This window comes from Meles meles, chromosome 14 (assembly GCF_922984935.1).
Source record: "Meles meles chromosome 14, mMelMel3.1 paternal haplotype, whole genome shotgun sequence".
NCBI lineage: Eukaryota > Metazoa > Chordata > Mammalia > Carnivora > Mustelidae > Meles > Meles meles.
In genome coordinates, this window is record NC_060079.1 from 24,833,456 (window position 1) to 24,853,524 (window position 20,069).

General features: G+C 37.8%; 1 protein-coding gene across 10 annotated transcripts in view; it reads right to left on the reverse strand.

Annotated features, from left to right (window-relative positions):
• Positions 1-20,069, reverse strand: part of SETDB2 (SET domain bifurcated histone lysine methyltransferase 2) — a 98,170-nt gene that overhangs the window by 40,730 nt on the left and 37,371 nt on the right. For all 10 annotated transcript variants that reach the window (XM_045978446.1, XM_045978437.1, XM_045978436.1 and 7 more), the window contains 6 exons: positions 18,442-19,005; positions 8,105-8,221; positions 7,198-7,367; positions 4,908-5,127; positions 4,301-4,400; positions 2,489-2,582 (listed from right to left, as the gene is read on the reverse strand). In XM_045978446.1, coding sequence (XP_045834402.1) covers positions 2,489-2,582; positions 4,301-4,400; positions 4,908-5,127; positions 7,198-7,367; positions 8,105-8,221; positions 18,442-19,005 — 1,265 coding nt within the window. The remainder of the gene's footprint in view (positions 1-2,488; positions 2,583-4,300; positions 4,401-4,907; positions 5,128-7,197; positions 7,368-8,104; positions 8,222-18,441; positions 19,006-20,069) is intronic.

The window sequence follows — 20,069 nt, forward strand, 5'->3', positions numbered from 1 at the left end:
TTGCCTCCTCTACTCCTCATAAACTGACTTACCTCTCTTCAACTCTGGAATCTGCATTTGAGTATATTCTAAACACCTGAAACAGAGCAGGTGTTTAGGGAAGTATTCTAGGTCTTTAGAACATCAAGGAAAGGCCTGAGAAGATCCTCCTGGCATCACCTTCAACAAGTCCCAAGAGTAATAATAACTGTACTGCTACGGGTTTTGCACACATTAGTGACTGAAGGTTTTGCGAGATGACCATTCAATATTCAGACCTTTACAAACAGTAATGCTTTAGAACAAGATGAACTGCCTTAATCATTTTTCTTATCCAATAATGGAATAATTTTTTAGAATATTTAAAAGCGTGAATCCTTGTCAAATAGAGTAAGTAAAATCATTTATTTTTTAAGTCACTTGTGCCACCTAACTTAGTGGCACAAAGAAATTGGATTTCTCTAAATGTTCTTGGTCTAATCATTATTGTTACTGCCTGCTGTTTCTACATGTTCTCATATTTTAATTATGGGTTACTCACAAATCATAGTAGTACATAACTGATTTCTGTAATGCCTACTATATATAAATTATACACACACTGTAGCAATTAATGAAAACAACAAAAGAACCAAAAGCAAGAGTACTCATTATGACTCATATGCATTTGATGGTGAAGGAAATCAGAGTATGTCATGCCAAAATATACTTCCTTGACATAAGAATTATTTTAAGAGTGGTTAAGTAGTCTGTGCAAAAAAATTTCTTTGCCTTCCCCCACCTGTTTAAAAGCAGTACATAAATTTACAAATATGTCCTCCCTCCTCCTACCAGGAAGGACTAAAGTTAGTCAACCAGAGACAGCTTTAGACCTTTATCAGGCTGGAAACCAAAGGAGAGGAATCTACATAATGAACTTCACTAATAAGCATTTATCCACTCAAGGTCCTTTTCCTTTGTTTTGTCACTCCTCTAAAAATTTATTGTTCTTTGGCAAAGATGCTAGATAAGCCAGAGTGCTTTTTTTTTTTTTTTTTTAGGTTTTACTTTTGAGTAATCTCCACATCCAATTGGCCTTGAACTCACAACCCTGAGGATCCAGAGTCACATGTTCCACTGACTGAGCTAGTCAGGCACCGCTCTAAGCTACTTCTTTTTTTTTTTTTTTTTTTTTAATATTTTATTTATTTATTTGACAGAAATCACAAGTAGGCAGAGAGGCAGGCAGAGAGAGAGGAGGAGGAAGTAGGCTCCCCGCCGAGCAGAGAGCCCAATGCGGGGCTTGATCCCAGGACCCTGGGAAGGCAGAGGCTTTAACCCACTGAGCCACCCAGGCGCCCCTAAGCTACTTCTTTTTGTTCTTTATCTCTAAGTACTCCCATGTGTTACATATGTGATACACATGCTAATGGTGATACCTAGTAATAAGTTTCTGCTTGTTTTTCACTTGTCAATCTGTCAGTCTAATTTACAAGGCCCCAGCTGGATAACTAAAATGGGTAGAAGAGGAGATTTTCCTCCCCTTTGGTGATAAAATAATTATAATGCATAAATGCCCTTTCTGATAGACCTTTTCTGTCAAATAGCTGCCCTGCTCCCCAGCCCCAATCTTTATCTTTTAAAACCAGGTGAGGAGTTGGGTATACATAGGCAAAAATACTCTAAAGGAGAAGAGGCAATGGCTCAGTTCTTCAAAAAGGGTCATCTCTCAGCAGTATCTTCCCCAGTGAGGGATATTATGAAAAGCAAAAGTACCAAAATCCAGGTTTGTCAAATTGTAACATAAACTACTACAAGACTGGTAACACTGAAAGATAGGCACTCAGAATAGCAATATTTTCGCTTTTCACTGAGCATCCCTACAGCACTGTTGGCTGTGGAGTACTACAGAATGATGTATCTTAATTTTAAAGGAGCCCCTAAAAGAGTTAGGAAATGGCTGCTTTGGACAATGCTTCCAAAGCCACAGATAACACTTAGAACTATGCAGACTCAGAGTTGTCTACTCCACTTCTTCCTGCCATGCCTCAGGGTCACTGTTGGCAAAAAGAGACCAAGGGTTGGCAAACTTCCGCAAGGGGCCAAATAGTACTTTAGGCTTTGTGGGCCATCCAGTCTCTTGTGACTATTCAGTTCTGCTGATGTAACGTGAAAGTCATCAGAGATAATATGTAAATTAATGAAAGTGGCTTTGCTCCAATAAAACTTTGTTTATGGACACCAAAACATAATTTCATATAATTCTTGTCACAAAATATTATTCATCTTATTTTTTTAAAGTTATTTAAAAATGTAAAAATTATCTTAGCTCACGGGCCATACATAAATAGATGGTGGGCCAGATTTGGTCCAGAAAGTATAGTGTGCCAACCTCTGATCCACACAAGTAATAACTTTTATAATGAATGCAGCTTGTTTGTTCTAAGTTCGAGAAAATAAGCCACAGGTATTGAGCAAGATAGACAAAAGGCACAAGAGGCAGGCTATCACAGACTGAAACAAAGCCTACTTTTCATTTCCTTGGCTTTGGAGTTCAGATGTACTTGGGTTGGTTTAAATCCATCATTATCTTCTGAGATGACAGACTCTGAGGAAGCAAATCCCTTAAAAGAGAACAGGTAAGATGTCTTTACTTTCTAGGTCAGGACAAACAATTTAATGTAGCAGTTAGACCTCTTTTCATCAAATGTCAGTCTTCATAAGCTGTAGCTACCACATTAGTTTTGGAAGACTCAAAGCTAATATAAGAAATTTCTGGAGTGATGGAGCCCTTTTGGCTGTGTTCTACTTCTGGGCAGTCCAGTAAGCCACAAATTACAGACTTTATTTATCAAAACTGTCAAGACAGTCTTTAGGCATTAAAATTTAAAATAAACTTCAAAGACATCTGTCTGTATCCCTCAATTCTGATACCAGATTATAAATTTGGCTTCAACTATAAGATGTGCAAAGATAAAAGCACACTTTGGCCAGTTTTTACTTCAAGGAGGTTAAAGGAGTTGCTGGTCTTTACGAGTTGTAGACACAGCAATCACTTTATATGTTAATGATAACTTTTAAAAAGGTTATAAGCTTGACACCACACTTGGCACTCAACTAACTGTTCAATAAGTGTTGACCATTGTTATTATTATTATTATTATTTTGGTTTATTTATTTATTTATTTGACAGAGAGAGAGATCACAAGTAGGCAGAGGCAGGCAGAGAGAGAGGAGGAAGCAGGCTCCCTGCGGAACAGAGAGCCCGATGCGGGGCTTGATCCCAGGACCCTGAGATCATGACCCGAGCCGAAGGCAGCGGCTTAATCCACTGAGCCACCCAGGCGCCCCATTGACCATTATAATTATTCAAGTTACTTAAATAGTCAACATTTATTGAGCACTTGGGTATCAAACACTATGCTATACCAAGTTTCTGAAGCTTATCTCATTTAATCCTCTTAACTCTGAGATAGATACTATTCTCCTCATTTTACAGATAAAGGAATGTAAACTTGGACAGGAGACCCATGTAGAAAGCAGCAGAGCTGGAGTTCTATGTGGTCTAATGGCCTAACCTTTTCATAATTATGTGATCTTGAAGAGGTACTTACACCACTAGTAGTATGTACACTACTATGTACATAGTAGTATGTATACATCACTACTAGTAGTACATACTACTAGTATACTATGTATACTATATATATACTATACTAGTAGTATGTACATCACTAGGCAGAGGGCAAATATTGGCACATCATGTAGGGCAGAGTTTTTATTTTTTATCAAGCCCTACTGTGAACTACCTTTATGTCTTCCTCTGTTCTTTTTCCTACATCTTTCATTGCTTCCAAGTTATAGTCTCTGGCTAGTTTTTCTCAGTAGAGACTGAAAAGTATACCTTCAGAAGTTATCATGTAGAATGGTGTGTTCTGGATGATTCTTTCATTAGGCTTTCTCTTATATCTCTCAACCTTATCTTCTTAACCTAAATTACTCCATCTTTTTCTTATTATGTATCACTACCAACTCTGGAACATTCTAGCTTTTCTATAAATTCTCAGAACTGGACAGCTCTCAGTTTCAGTGGAACACATTGTCAGATCATGATCAACAGTCTCCTTATGTATCTAAGTTGGGAACAGGCCAATGACCCTGGAGGACACTAAGTAAATAAAACACGATCCTAATACCTCAAGAGTATGCCCCTTCCAAAGTAATAAAAGAAATCCTACACATTATGAAATTACACAAAGAACTGGAATTAAGTAAAAGACAAAAAGTTGAAATCACAGTTAATGTTCTTAGAAGGACCCCATCTACATTTTGCAGTTTTTACCATCCTTTTCCCATTGCGTTGAATAATGGCTGTCTTCACTTTAGGACTTCTAATGACTGAATGATATTGAATTCTTGAAATATTGTTACATTTCATTTCTCTGTAAAGGAAAAAAAGTTATTCTATACATCACTAAAAATTCTCTTTATTGGACCTTGAAATGTAGGTATCACTGTTACATAAGTATCCATTTAGAAATTAATCTAGTAACACCTATGCTTATCTCCCACTAAAGAAGGAAATATATTTTACAGTCAATCATTTTTGAAGTATTTTTAAAAATGAATCGGTGCAAAGGTTTGTGAATAAGATGACAGAAAATAAAAAGGACAGCAAAAGTTGTGACATCCATAAAGACTCTGATTAAAGGGATAAGTCTTTTAAAAGTAAAACTCCACAAATGGGACACTGAGGAGATAAATATGTTGGCTAGCTTTTAAAATATAAGCATTCTAGATTTCTCAGAGTTAAACTTAACAACTGTGAAGCAAGTTGCTATATAGGAGATACAAGGAGTAGTGGGGGCAGGGGGAGTCAGAAACAAAAGGAGCCATTCCTGTTCAATAATACAGATCAATCTTGACTGGGTTCATAGTATCTTACTTACGTAACAGGAGGCTCTTTTAAATTATTACTGAACGTAGGTAGATACTCCTCAGTCTCAGCACTTTTATGTGTTTCCAGTTCTAATGGGATAACTTCAACCTCACAATCTGCAGCTTCTATTTTCCTCTTTTTTGAAAACATATTTTTCATAATATTCTCTTCTTTTCCATTTTCACCAATAGCATTAGGTTTCTCAGGGTTAGATCTGCTTAGTAATCTTCCTAAAAAAAAAAAAGTAAGAGTTTATTAAGAAAAAAATAATATAATTGCTAAGCAACAAAAGAACATCTCCATTCTGCTCCATTACTAAAGATCTCTGTGAAATGTACCATATTTCTATAATGAAAATAAATACATTAACTCACCCTAGGAAACTCTTGTAAGAAACAATAAATAAAAGACCCTAAGAGACTTCCTATCTTCCAGTATATGAAAAAACACTGGCCATATAAAAAAAAGCATTTGTCTGTTCTGATATAAAATGAAAGGCGCCCCATAGTGAACTCCACTCTTAAGATTGCAGCTTTTGTGTCTAGTTAAAATATGTAGTTAAGGGGCACCTGGGTTGCTCAGTGGGTTAAAGCCTCTGCCTTCGGCTCAGGTCATGATCCCAGGGTCCTGGAATCGAGCCCTACATCGGGCTCTTTGCTCAGCAGGAAGCCTGCTTCCTCCTCTCTCTCTGCCTGCCTCTCTGCCTACTTGTGATCTCTGTCAAATAAATAAATAAAATCTTAAAAAAAAAAAGTCTAGTTAAAATGCTTTATCAGTTAAAACTTGTATTTTTTTAAGGCTACTGGGTGGCTCAGTCAATTAAATTATCTGTCTTCAGCTCAGGTCCTGATTCCAGGGTCCTGGCATCGAGCCCTATGTTGGGCTCCCTGCTCAGTGGGGAGTCTGCTTCTCCCTCTTCCTCTGCCACTTTCCATTCCCCCACCATCCCCACTCCTGCTTTCTCTCAAATAAAATCTTTTTAAAAACCTGTATTTTTTTTAATAACGTTTAATAATTAATAAATGTAAGGCAATTGTGCCTATTGCTCTCATATTAAATTCTAGTGATATATATATATATTTTTTTAAGATTTTATTTTATTTATTTGACAGAGAGAGATCACAAGTAGGCAGAGAGGCAGGCAGAGAGAGAGGAGGAAGCAGGCTCCCTGCGGAGCAGAGAGCCCGACGCGGGGCTCGATCCAAGGACCCTGAGATCATGACCTGAGCTGAAGGCAGCGGCTTAATCCACTGAGCCACCCAGGCGCCCCAAATTCTAGTGTAATATTAAAACTTAAAGTTTATGCATTTTCTTTTAAGGGACTCAAAATTATAGTTACCAAGTCAAAATCAGCAGCTAAATTAGCGAGGTACCTTAAGTACATTTTCTAGCAATGCAGACAAAGCTAATGATACTTCCTGGACACCATGTGGCTCCTTATAAGGCAGCTGACTTTCATCAAAGAGTGATTTTGAGAAATATGAAAGATTAATGAGTAGGCAAATTGTGTAGTATGTGGATCCAAGTGTGGCTGTTATGAATTATACTAATTATTGCTTTCACTGAAGTGAACCTGGAATTTCAGATGAGGATGATTGCTCTGGTCCCTGCTGCCTTCCTGCCAAGACTTGGTCCAGCATAATTCCTTCAGACTGGTTCCAGAGCCACATATCCTCAACCCTTCTCATTTCATGGTACACACAGGGAGTGAGGCTTTTGCCTGATACTCTGGGGTAAATGGCTAAAGCTACTGCAACTGATGTTTCTGGCCAAGGGGTTGTGACCAGAAAAAATCAGTAATGGCACAACCATAAAACACTGTTTGGGAAGCTTTGCTTAGAGGTGGGCAACTTGAGTCCCTGAAATGGAAGGAGCTGCTTAAAGTCACTGCCTGAATCATCCTGTGCAGGTATTTATTACAGAATTAACTTGTTAAATTCTAACAGTTCAAATTATTGAACAAAATCATCTTTGGTTGATAATCTTTACCTCAGGAAGCCAGTCATTTAGCTTTCTTATTCAGAAAGTCTTAACTTATCCTAAAGCATCTATAGTGATGGAGAAAAAAAAAAATGCCTCACACAATAACCCAAGTTTTATCTCTGAGCCTTTTCTTTTTTTTTTTCCTGGAATACACAGTGTCTCCTCATCCCCAAGTGCTCGATTTCCCAGTCACCTGCCCTCCTCTGATGCTCCTCCTCTATATTGTTGCTCCTGTCCTTGCTATAAGATCTAGTAAAATGGAGATTCAGAAATGCAGATCTTACTATAGTAATTTGAATAATTAACCTTTGCTTTACCTGAATAAATGCAAACAAATGTCCCTCTGTCAATGTCATCTAGGCAGCGTACTCCCCATCCCTTCTTTTCAGTTTTGAACACCTGTAGCCTCACTTGAGGTCCATGCTGGACAACTCGGTTTTGACACATTCGTCGATTACACTTGCATAACAGGCTGCATTCATAAATGCTGTCAATAAAATATGCAAGAAAAAAATCAATCAGATATCCTAAATTAAAAGCAAAAGCAGTTTATACTGCTGCCTCACTAATACTCAGGACAGGAGTCAGACTAAGTGTGAAGCCTCCCCAAGCTAGGCTGCCTGGATTCTCATCATAGCTTTGGATGAGTTATCAATTTTCCATTTTCTAAAATGGGGATATATAATAGTACCTATGTTGTAGGGTTGTTTCATGATTAAATGAGTCAGTATTTACAAGGTGCTTATGGCAATGCCTGGCACATAATAAATGTTAGCTTTTTAAAAATGTCTAGTAATGTTTGGGAAAGTAATATCCAGGAAGAAAGCTTTTCCATTTCTCTGTATTTTTTAATTACAACAATTTTGAAAGTTTGAAAATTCCCAATTCTTAGATGAGCTTTGCAAATTCTATTTCTCAATGGGGAAAGAGCTGCCCAAAGTAGTCTAACCCTAGAAGGTAAGAGCCAGACTCAAAGCAGATGGGTGTTTAAGTACACTCTGCATGCTGTGTGTGCTCTCTGACTTACATTTCTTTCTTTCTTTTTTTTTCTTCTGACTTCTATTTCCAAGAACAATATATAAATTTGGTTTTTTATTCCTTAATATATATTTTTGGTATAAAAAATTGATATTTAATGATATCTTTAAGACTACAGACCACAACAATAAAGTACCCACCTTCAAAAATACAAACACCCTGCAACAAATCCTCAAGGTATCTTACCCAGTAGGTATTTGTCTCTGTAGTCTTTTATATTTATATCCAGTGGTTATTTTATTACTTGACAAGGGGCAAGTCTTGGCATTCCTTGCTGTCAGTTGAAGACATGCACATTTTGTTCTAAAAGGAAAGCAATGGATGAAAAAGTTAAAATTAAAAAGCACCAACTTAAGTAAAGAGAGTCTTGATAAAAATGTAAATAATATAATGAAGAATGTAATTGTATTTAGAATAGTCACTTAGCTCATGGACAGTTGGACTTCTTCCCTAAAGAAGAGATCTCTTTAAAAGACAAAAACTGGGGCACCTAGTTGGTGTAGTCCTTAAGTGTCTGGCTTCGGCTCAGGTCATGATCCCAGGGTCCTAGGATCAAGTCTGCTTCACCCTCTGACTCTCTCCCTTCTCATGCTCTCTCTCTCTCTTTCAAATAAATAAATAAAATCTCAAGAAAAAAAAAAAAAGATGGCATGTAGGAAGACCCTGAACTCACCCCCTCCATGAACATACTATATCTACCTAATTATAGAGCAATGCCTCCTGAAGAACTGAGGGCTGACTGAAAAGCTTCTGCACACACACATAAAAGACAGACCACAGAGAGAGAGAGAGAGAGAGACAGAGACACAGTAACGAAGGGAACCCCCACTACCTCTGACACTTTGAACTGCAACGAAGAGGGACTGTTGAGCAGATCTGTCTGCCCTGGGGCACAGAAAAAAAGCTGTGGCTTAAAATGACAACTAGAATATAAAGGAACTAGCCCTAGACCCCTGCCATTTGGCAGGGGAGCAGCTGCTGGCATCCTGTCTGGGTTATGAGGCTGGCAAGCACCACAGTTTATGTTTCCTCTCCACCTTGATAGCACAGATCAGAGTAAGGTCTGGATGTCTTAGTCAGCCTGCGACCTCAGCAAGGGCACAGAAAAAAAGCCTCAGTTTAAAAGAGCTACTAGAATACAAAGGACTCGACCCTAGAACTATGCAAAATGTCAGGGGAACTGCTGAAACTCTCTCCAAGTCAGAGGGGCTGGTGAACACCATGGTTGATATTCCCCCTTCCCCTTGATACTGCAGACAGGGAAAGGGTCCAGGTACCCTAGTGGGTCTATCGCTGCAGTGAACTCTGGGCCCCTAACCCACACCAGCCTTAGCCATCCCATCAAAGCAGCCCCAGTGCAGCACACAAAGCACACACTCACTACAGCTCCAGCCATCTCTCATGGTGTGTCAAGATGACACAGGTGCAAAGTATCCTAGAACAGTCCAGGCTCATACCACCTTGGCTCCAGATGATGTCTGCACACCCCTGATGCATAGTATCCTAGAATATCCTGACCCATGCCCTGCCTCAGCCCCTGTCAGCCTGCCAGAACTCTCCTGAATAAAGATCTATGGGGACCCCTGGCCTCATACCCACTTAACCTTCAGCTGTACTCACACGGTGCCCTCTTTGTAAAGAGCCCTGGGACCTTACAGCCCATACCCACTTCAGCTTCAGCTATCTGGCCAATGTGCTACGTGCACTGAGAGCCCTAGGATGGCTCATCCCGCACCAACTTCAGCTTCAGGCATCCCACTAAGACAGCCCCAGCTAGGGTCCCCTGGGGCCTCCAGCCCACAATAGCCAGCCACAGCTCCTGTGAGCCAGCCAGTCACCAGGTACATAGTCTCCATAGACATAACCATGCAAAGATCATTTCTTCTAGTTTAGGAGAAGCAAACATCCTTCCTAATTCATAGAAACAAAGACAGAAATTCAAGCAAAATGAGGAGACAGGAACATGCTCCAAACAAAGAACTACACAAAACCTCAGAAAATAAACTAAATGAAATGAATATAAGCAATATTCCTGACAGAGAGTTCAAAGTAACGATCATGAAGATGTTCACCAGATTGCAGAGAAGACTGAATGAACTCAGTGAAAACTTCATCAAAGAAACAGAAAATATGGGACGCCTGGGTGGCTCAGTTGGTTAAGCGGCTGCCTTCGGCTCAGGTCATGGTCCCGGCGTCCTGGGATCGAGTCCCGCATCTGGCTCCGAGCTCGGCTCTGCCTACCACTCTGTCTGCCTGTGCTCGCTCTTGCTCTCTCTCTCTGACAAATGAATAAATAAAATCTTTAAAAAAAATAAAAAATAAAAAAACCCCAGAAAATATGAAAAAGAATCAGTCAGAGTTGAAGAATATAACTGAATTGAAAACTACACTAGAGGGAATCAATAGATTAGGGGATGCAGAAGAACATATTAGCAATCTGGAGGATAGGGTAATGGAAACTACCCAAGCTGATTAATGACAAGATAACAGAATTTTTTAAAAAGGAGGATAGGTTAAGGGACCTCTTGGACAGTATCAAGTGAACAAACATCTGAATTATAAACATCCTGCAAGCAGAAGAGAGAAAGAGGTAAAAAACTTATTTGAAGAAGTAACAGCTGAATATTTCCCTAACCTAGAGAAGGAAACAGACATCCGGGTTGAGAAAGCACAGAAAGTTCCAAACAAGATGAACCCGTAGAGATACACACCATGACATATAATAATTAAAATGTCAAAGATTAAAGATAGAATTTTAAAAGCAACAAGAGAGAAGCAATTAATAACATACAAAGAAAGCCTAATAACACAATCAGCTGGTTTTTAGCAAAAACTTAAGAATCAAAAAAAAGTGCTTAAAGAATAAAATCCACAACCAAGAATACTCTATCTGGCAAGAATATCATTCAGACCTGAAGGAGAAAGATTTTCCCAGACAAACAAGTTAAAGGGTTTATCACTATAAAACTGACCTTTTAAGAAATGCTAAAGTGACTTCTTTAAGTGGAAAAGAAAAGGCTATTAGAGGAAAATTATGAAAGGGGACTCATAAAATTAAAAGATATAAAATATGACAACATAGATAAAAAATGAGGGAGAGGGAAGTAAAAATGAAGCTCATTTACAGTGTGTTCAAACTTGAGGCCATGAGCTTAATATAGACTGTTATACACTTAGGATGTTATATGTCATGATTTTATTTATTTTAGAGGGAGTGAGACAATGAGCACATGAGCTAATGAGTGTGGGGGTAAGGGCAAAGGAACTGGGAGAAACAGATTCCCCATTGAGTAGGGAGACTGACACGGGCTCGTTCCCAGGACTCTGAGAACATGACCTGAGCTGAAGGCAGGTGCTTAACTGACTAAGCCACCCAGGTACCCCTAAAGATGTTATATATAAACCTCGTGGTAACCACAAACCAAAAACCTATAAAAGAGACACAAAAGAGAAAGAGAAAGAAAGCCAAGCCTAACTCTAAAGAAGGTAATCAACCATTAAGGAAAGAGAATACGAGAAGAAAAAAGGAATGGAGAAGAACTACAAAAACAATTAACAAAATGGCAACAACTACATGCCTATTAATAATTATGTTAAATATAAATGGACGGGGCGCCTGGGTGGCTCAGTGGGTTAAGCCTCTGCCTTCAGCTCAGGTCATGATCCCAGGGTCCTCGGATCGAGCCCCGTATTGGGTTCTCTTCTTGGCAGGGAGCCTGCTTCCTCCCCTCTCTGGCTGCTGCTCTGCCTACTTGTAATCTCTCTCTCTCTCTCTCTCTCTCTGTAAAAAAGAAAAAAAAAATACAAATGGACTAAATGCTTCAATCAAAAGATAAGACAGGTGCCTAGGTGGCCCAGTCAGTTAAGGATCGATTCTTGATTTTGGCTCAGTTCATGGTCTCAGGATTGTGAGACTGAGCCCAACGTAAGGCTCTGTGCTTATGGAGCCTGCTTAAGATACTCTCTCTCCCTCTCCCTCTGCCTCTGCCCCTCCACTCCCTCTCTTAAAAAAAAAAAAAAAAAGGCAAAATAAAAAAACCAAGACCCATCTATATGCAGTCTACAAGAGACTTACTACAGACCTAAAAAGATACATACAAACTGAAAGTGAAGAGATGGAAAAAGATATTCCAAGCAAATGGAAGTGAAAAACAAACAAACAAACCTGCAGTAGCAATACTTGTATCAGACAGAATAGACTTCAAAACAAAGACTGTATTAAGAGACAAAGAAGTGCATTATATAATGACGAAGGGATGAATCTAACAACAGGATATAGCACTGTTCAGTATCTAAGCACCCAACACTGGAGCACCTAAATGTATAAAGCAAATTTTAACAGACACCAGGGGAGAAACTAACAGTAATACAATAATAGTAGGGGACTTTAACATTTTCCTTACACTAATGGATAGGTCATCTAGGCAGAAAATCAGTAATGAAACAGTGTCTTTGAACAGTAGACTGGATGGACTTGAAATATACATACAGAACACTCCAGCCAAAAACAACAGAATACACATTCTTTTGAAGTGCACATGGAACATTCCACATGACAGATCATATATCCCAATAAATGAGTCTCAATAAACTTAAGACTGAAATCATATCAAGCATCTTTTCTGACAAAATGGAATGAAATCAGAAATCAATTACAAGAAAAAAAAGTGGAAAAACCACAAACATGTGGAGGCTAAACAACATGCTACTAGACAACAACCAATGGACCAATGAAAAAATCAAAGAGAAAATTAAAAAATACCTCTAAGCAAATGAAACCAAATGGTCTAAAATCTTTGACACGTAGCAAAAGCAGATTTAAGAGGGAAATATATAGCAACCTCAAAAAAATAAGAAAAATCTCAAGAAATCCAAACTTACATTTAAAGGAAGTAGAAAAAGAACAAGACCCAAAATTACTAGAGGAAAGGAAATAAAAAAGATCAGAGCAGAAATAAATGTAATAGAGAACAAGGAAAAAAATAGAAAAGATCGATGAAACCAAGAGCCCGATCTTTGATAAGAAAAACAAAATTGATAAACCTTTAGTCAGATTCATCAAAAAAGGGGAGAGAGGATTCAAATAAATAAAATCAGAAATGAAAGCGGTTAAGTAATAACTGACACCACAGAAATACAAAGGATTGTAAGAGATAAGAGATTACTATGAAAATTTACAAGCCAACTAATTAGACAATGTAGAAGAAATCGACAAATTCACAAACATAATTTTCCAGAAGTATCAAGAAAAAATAGAAAAAATGATACTAGTAACAAAACTGAATTGGCAATCAAAAACTCCATTTAAAGAAGAGTTAATATTAAACATTTAAAGAAGAGTTAATACCTATTCTCAAACTATTCCAAAAAATAGAAGAGGAAGGAAAACATCCAAATACATTCTATGAGGCCAGCATTATCTAGGTATCAAAACCAGATAAGGATACTAGAAAAAAAGAAAACTACAGAGCAATGTAGCTAATGAACATATATGCAAAAATCCTCAACAGAAGATTAGCAAACCAAATTCAACAATATATTAAAAAGATTATTCACCATGGTCAAGTGGGACTTATTCCTGGATGCAAAGATGGCTCAATATATGCAATTAATCAGCATGATACTCCATATTAACAAAAGGAAGGATAAAAATCATTGGATCATATCAATAAATTCACAAAAGGCATTTGACAAAATTCAACATCATTCGTGATTGAAAAAACAAAAAAAAAAACCCCACTCTCAACACAGTGGGATTAGAGGGGTCATGCTTCAATATAATAAAGGCCATGAGTGAATAAATGACAAACCCACAGCTAACATCATACTCAATGGTGTAAAACTGAGAGTTTTTCCTCTAAGATCAGGCACAAGACAAGGATGTCCATTCTCACCACTTTTATGCAACATAATGCTGGAAGTCCTACCCACAGCAATCAGACAAGAAAAAGAAAGAAGAGGCATCCAAATTGGTAAGAAAGAAGTAGAACTGTCGTTATTTGCAGATGACATGAATCTATATACAGAAAATCCTAAAAATTCCACCAAAAAACTACTAGAACTGATAAATGAATTTAGTAAGGTTACAGGATACAAAATCCATGTAGAGAAATCTATTGCATTTTTCTACATGAAGCAACAGGAAGAGAAAATAAGAAAGCAATCTCATTTACAATTGCACCAAGATATAAAACACCTAAGAATAAACTAAACCAAGATGAAAGACCTGTATCCTGAAAACTACTGATTAAATTGAAGAAGATACAAATAAATGGAAAAATATTCCATGCTCACGGCTTGTTAAAATGTCTATATTACCCAAAGCAATCTACAGATTTAATACAATCCATATTAAAACACCAACAGCATTCTTCACAGAGCAAATAATCCCAAAATTTGTATGGAACTGCAAAAAAAAAAAAAAAAAAAAAAAAGCCAAACAAGCTTGAAAAAGATCACAATTCCAGATTTCAAGTTATACTACAAAGCTATAGGAATCAAAACAAAATGGTACTGGCACAAAAACAGACACACAGATCAATAGAATAGGATGAAAAGCGCAGTAACAAACCCATGATTATATGGTCAACCAACATTTTGAAAAAAGAGGCAAGAACACGCAATGGGAAAAAAGACAGTCTCTTCAACAAATGGTGCCAGGAAACATGACAGCTACATGCAAAAGAATGAAATTGGACGTCCCACTTTCTCACACCATACATAAAAAATAAACTTAAAATGGATTAAGGACCTAAATGAGGGGCCTAAAACCAAAAAACTCCTAAAAGAGAGTTTTAGCACAGGCAGCAATTTCTCTGACATTGGCTGAAGTTTTCTAGATATGTCTCCAGAGGCAAGGGAAATAAAAGCAAAAAATAAACTTTTGGGACTACACCAAAATAAAAAGCTTCTGTACAGCAAAGGAAACCATCAACAAAACTAAAAGACAACCTACTAAATGAGAGAAGATATTTGCAAATGACATATCCAGTAAAGGGTTATTATCCAAAATATATTTTAAAATTATACAACACCTAAAAAGCAAATAATCCAATTTAGAAATGGGCAGAAAACATGAACAGACATTTTTCCAAAGACACCCGGGTGGCCAACAAACACATGAAATGATGCTCAACATCACTCATCATCAGGGAAATGCAGATCAAGACTACAATGAGATATCACCTCACACCTTTCAGAATATTTAGTACCCCAAAGAAATAACAAGTGTTGGTAAGGATATGGAGAAAAACACTATATATACATTGTATATATCATCTCTAAAAATAAAACATTACAGATAAAACTAAACTTTCAAGAGGTTTGGTGCTGTATCCTTTATACTTTTACATGTGTAGGTACCTACAAACAAAATATTGTACTGTTTTTAAAAATTCACTATAGTTATTATCCTACAATTTGCCTTTTTCATTCAAAATGTTTTTGAGGCTCATCTGTGCTATATATAAATCTATTTAATTCCTTTTAACTTTTTGATAGCATTTGGATAAGCAATTAAGTTGTTTAATGATGTTGCTTGGTATACAATTAAGTTGTTTCTAGTTTTCAAATATTACAAACAATACTGCAATTAACAGCTTTTTCTTATGCATATGTGTAAGCATATCTAGAGTAGGATCTCTCAAATATTTCTGACTATGGACCAACAGTAAGAAATACATTTTCTTCATGATCCTGTATAGGCATACAAATATATTTCTCTATGTATATGTATAAACTGAAACAGTGGCATGAAATTTTACCTTTGTGTATGATGTATTTGGGTAGTTTCTTTTTAAAAAATATTTTGTTTTTAGTTATTTATTTTTTAAAGATTTATTTTAGAGAGAGAGAGAAAGCGAGCGAGCAAGTATGAGTGGGAGAGGGAGAAGGAGAGGAATCTGAAGCAGACCCAGTGCCAAGCATGGGGCCCAAAGCAGGGCTCAATCCCACAACCCCAAGATCAAGACCTGAGGCTGAAACCAAGAGTCAGACACACTTAACTGAGCCACCCCGGTACCCCTAAAGATTTTTTTTTTTTTTAAAGATTTTGTTTAGTTATTTGACAGAGAAGGGAGAGAGAGAAAGAGCATGCAAGCACAAGCAGGGGGAGCAGCAGAGGGAGAAGGAGGCTCTCCACTGAGCAGGGAGCTCAATGTCAGGCTCCATCCCAGGGCCCTGGGATCATGACCTAAGCCAAAGGCAGATGCTTAAACAACTGAATCACTCAGGTGCCCCAAGATTTTATTTTTAAGCAATTTCTACACCCAACATGGGCTCAAATTTAACCCTGAAATCAAGAGTAGCATAATCGACTGACTAAGCCAGCCAGGTCCCCCTTGGATATTTTCTTTACTATTTAAAATTTTTAAAATGCTAGTTATAATCGCTTTAATGATTTTACCTCCCACTAAATCTGTAGCTTGGAAAACAATGCTCTAGATATACTTAAAAGTACTATTGCTGGAAAATATGTATGTATGTCCTCAATGGCTATGTAATTGTTTGAACATCACCCTGTGAAATGACTGGTCTGGCTTGGTATAGAATTCTAGTTTTACATTTATTTTCCTTTGGCATTTTAAGCTAATCTGCCTCTGTTTTTGTCTTTATTTCTGATGAGAACTGTGTTGTTAGTCAATTATTTTCTGACAGTGTTTGAATATATTCTTTACCGTAGATAAATTTTCAGCTATTAGTTCTTTGAATGTTGCTCTTTTCTTCTTCTCAGATATATTCTGGGGTTTCTCATTTTATCCTTCACAGTTTTTAATCTATAAATTGTCTTCATCTTTTTTCATTCTGAAAGATCTCTTTCATTTTGTCTTGCAACTCACTAGTGCTTTCTAATTATTCTTCAGCTATATGAGCTCTACCATTGAGTCCATCTATTTAGTTTTTTTTTATTTCTGTGACATTTTATTTCCCACATTTCCAATTTATATATATATATAAAATATATATATATATATACACCTTTCCCTGGCCCCCTAATAGCCTTTACTTATTTCATGGATGTTAACATTTTAATCTCTCTGAGCATTTTAAACATATCTATTTTAAAGTTTCTTTTTGGGGCGCCTGGGTGGTTCAGTCAGTTGAGCAACTGACTCTTGAATTCAGCTTGGGTCATGATCTCAGGGTTGTGAAATTCAGCCCCATGTTGGGCCTGCACTCAGTAGAGTCTGCTTGTCCTTCCCTCTCTGCTCTCCTATGCTCTTTCTTGCTCTCTCTCTCAAATAAATAAAATCTTAAAAAAAAAATAAAGTCTTGGGGCGCCTGGGTGGCTCAGTGGTTTAAGCCTCTGCCTTCGGCTCAGGTCATGATCTCAGGGTCCTGGGATCGAGCCCCGCATCAGGCTCTCTGCTCAGTGAGGAGCCTGTTTCTCCCTCTCTCTCTGCCTGCCTCTCTGCCTACTTGTGACCTCTCTCTCTCTGTCAAATAAATAAATAAAATATTTAAAAAAAAATAAAGTCTCTTTTAATCATATTTATTTCGGATTCGTCATGTGTGAATGCTCCCGTTTCTTGGGACTCATGCTGCCTTCATGGTCCTACACATCTTTGTGTGCTACTGAAATCCTACCTTTCTATGGGGTTTACTCCTGGGTGCTCCTTTATGTTGACTCCTTTCCTCATTGCTCTGGCTGTGACTATGGGTTTCACTGCTCTAAAACCATTGTTGTTAATCCCATTCTAGGCTATGTGAGATAATTAGCTTACTTTCCAGTCCTGTAGAGGTCCCTCCCTGTTTCCATCCCCTGGAGAACCTAGTGCCCACTCTCTGCCATGCATGGGATATGTTTAATTTCCATTCCTGTAAGAGTTAAAATCCCTAGCCACAGTGCTTGTGTCATTTCCAGATCCCAGCAGGTTTCAGCCTTTGCTTTTGTGATTTCTGTTGTAGTTTTTGACATATAGATGAAAATATGTATAATGGTGGTACATGTTATATTAAGGTTAGTGTCTACAGTGTTAAAGCAAAAATCATATAGAGTTGGGGTGTCTGGTTTAAATGTCTGACTCTCAATTTCGGCTCAGGTTATGATCTTAGTGGTAAAGAGCATGGGTTCAAACACTGACTCTTTAGTTTGTTTGCCCTATGACCTTAAAATTGGCTTCTCAACTTTCTCATTTATAACACAGAAGTAATATTACCTACGTCACAGGGTTTTGTGAGGATTACGGAAAAAACTATATGTAAAGCACTTGTGTAGCAAGTGTATGTGTAACACTGTAAGTATCTGGCTCTGCTACATGGCATTAGCTAGACTTGTTGCTATTATGATTATGGTACTAGATTAAAGGAAATACTCATCTTTGGAAGAAATAACTTTCAAATTACTATAATATTTGGAAAAGAGTTCTCTTTTCTATTGCTAGTGATAGAGTATATTTTCCATTTTAGATTCCTAGTGAATGGAGTTTAGACTGACAAACAGACAAACTGATACACAGCAGGACTTCCTGACAAGTACCCCTACATTCAGAAGACTTTTTGCAATGTCATGTTTTTCTACTCACATGTCTATGCAGCCCTCAGAACAGTCACACGAATCAGTAAGCATGTTGGTAAAGCTGTTTAGGTAATATGCACGTGGCCACATAGTCCTTCTGTACTTAAACTGTGGAAGCTTTCTATTGTCAATCTCATTACAGAAAGAAATGGGTACCGATTCCACTCCATTGCTAATATCCACATCAGAAACAATTTCTTCTTGTTTTGGGTAATTCCGAGTCAACTGAACATAGGTATTGAAAGAAAAGTTATCTGTAAACAAAAAGTTACACTCTGTCTCAAGCAGGTAACGGAAAACTTCTTCGATGTTTCGTAGACTCCTTCCACAAGGGGTTTTATAACTCACATGGAGTGCTGAAGAATGAGAGTTTGTCTTTGCATGTCGTCTTTGGAAATGGCATTTGATTGGTAGCTGCAGAGGGTTTTCTCCCTTGAAGGTTAGTGGTACTTTCATTAGACAAGTTCGAGAGCAATCATGACTTCGGTAAGATAGATTCAAAGATGATTTCTTTTCTCTGATGTATGCAACTTTATTTGCCAAAGGAGAAATTTCCTTATTTTTTGCGGATCTGTTTAAAATTAATTACTCATTAGTATCTCAAATATATGTAATTCCCCATTTTTAAAAAACAATGCACACTAAGGTGTAAATTAATTCCCCCCTTTTTTTTTTTGGATATCACTAAAACAAGCCAGACTCTGATATATATTTTACTTATCATGTTCTATAACCATGTAAAAGTTACACCTCAAGGTTTTTTTCCCCTCTGGACACCAAATACATGGTGTCTTTTTCCAGCTCCACCTCTTCAACCGAGTGTGCAATAATTCAGTTCAGTTCTGACACTATGTGCCTAGAGCCAGCCTAAGATACCAGAAGTTAAAGGCCTCAGTCCCAACAAGATTGTCCCTACTTCAGATGCCAAACGTAAGTTCCACGCCAGCTAAACCTCTGACCAACTCAGGGGTTTCCACATGCCCTCCTCAGGTTTGATAGAAAGATTCATTTTAATTACTATTACAGTAATATTACTATGTTTTAATTACTATTACCAGTTTATAATAAAAGATACAGCTCAGGGATAGCCAAATGTAAGACGTACATAGAACAAGGGAAGTGGGAAGGGGCATGGAGCTGGCCTACCAGTTAGTGTGCTACCCTTCCAACACCTCAAAGCCTTCAACTAGGAAGCTTATAGAATGCTGTCCACTTAGAGGTTCTTATGGAGACTTCACTATGTAAGCACCACTGATTAAATCATTTGCCATTGGAGATTATCTGAATCTCCAGCCCTTCTCCCCTCACTGGAGGCTGGTAGGTAGGACTGAAAGTTTCATTCTTCTTCCTTTTTTTTTTTTTTTTAAAGATTTTATTTATTTACTTGAGAGAGAGAGAGAGAAAGCATGAGAGGGGAGAGGGTCAGAGGAAGAAGCAGACTCCCTGCTGAGCAGGGAGCCTGATGCGGGACTTGATCCCAAGACTCCAGGATCATGACCTGAGCCAAAGGCAGTCACTTAAGCAACTGAGCCATCCAGGCGCCCAAGTTTCAAGCTTCTAGTGGAGGCTTAATTTTTCGTTACAAGCCTCCACTCTGAAGCTAACTGGGAGCCCATTACCAAGTCATTTCATTAC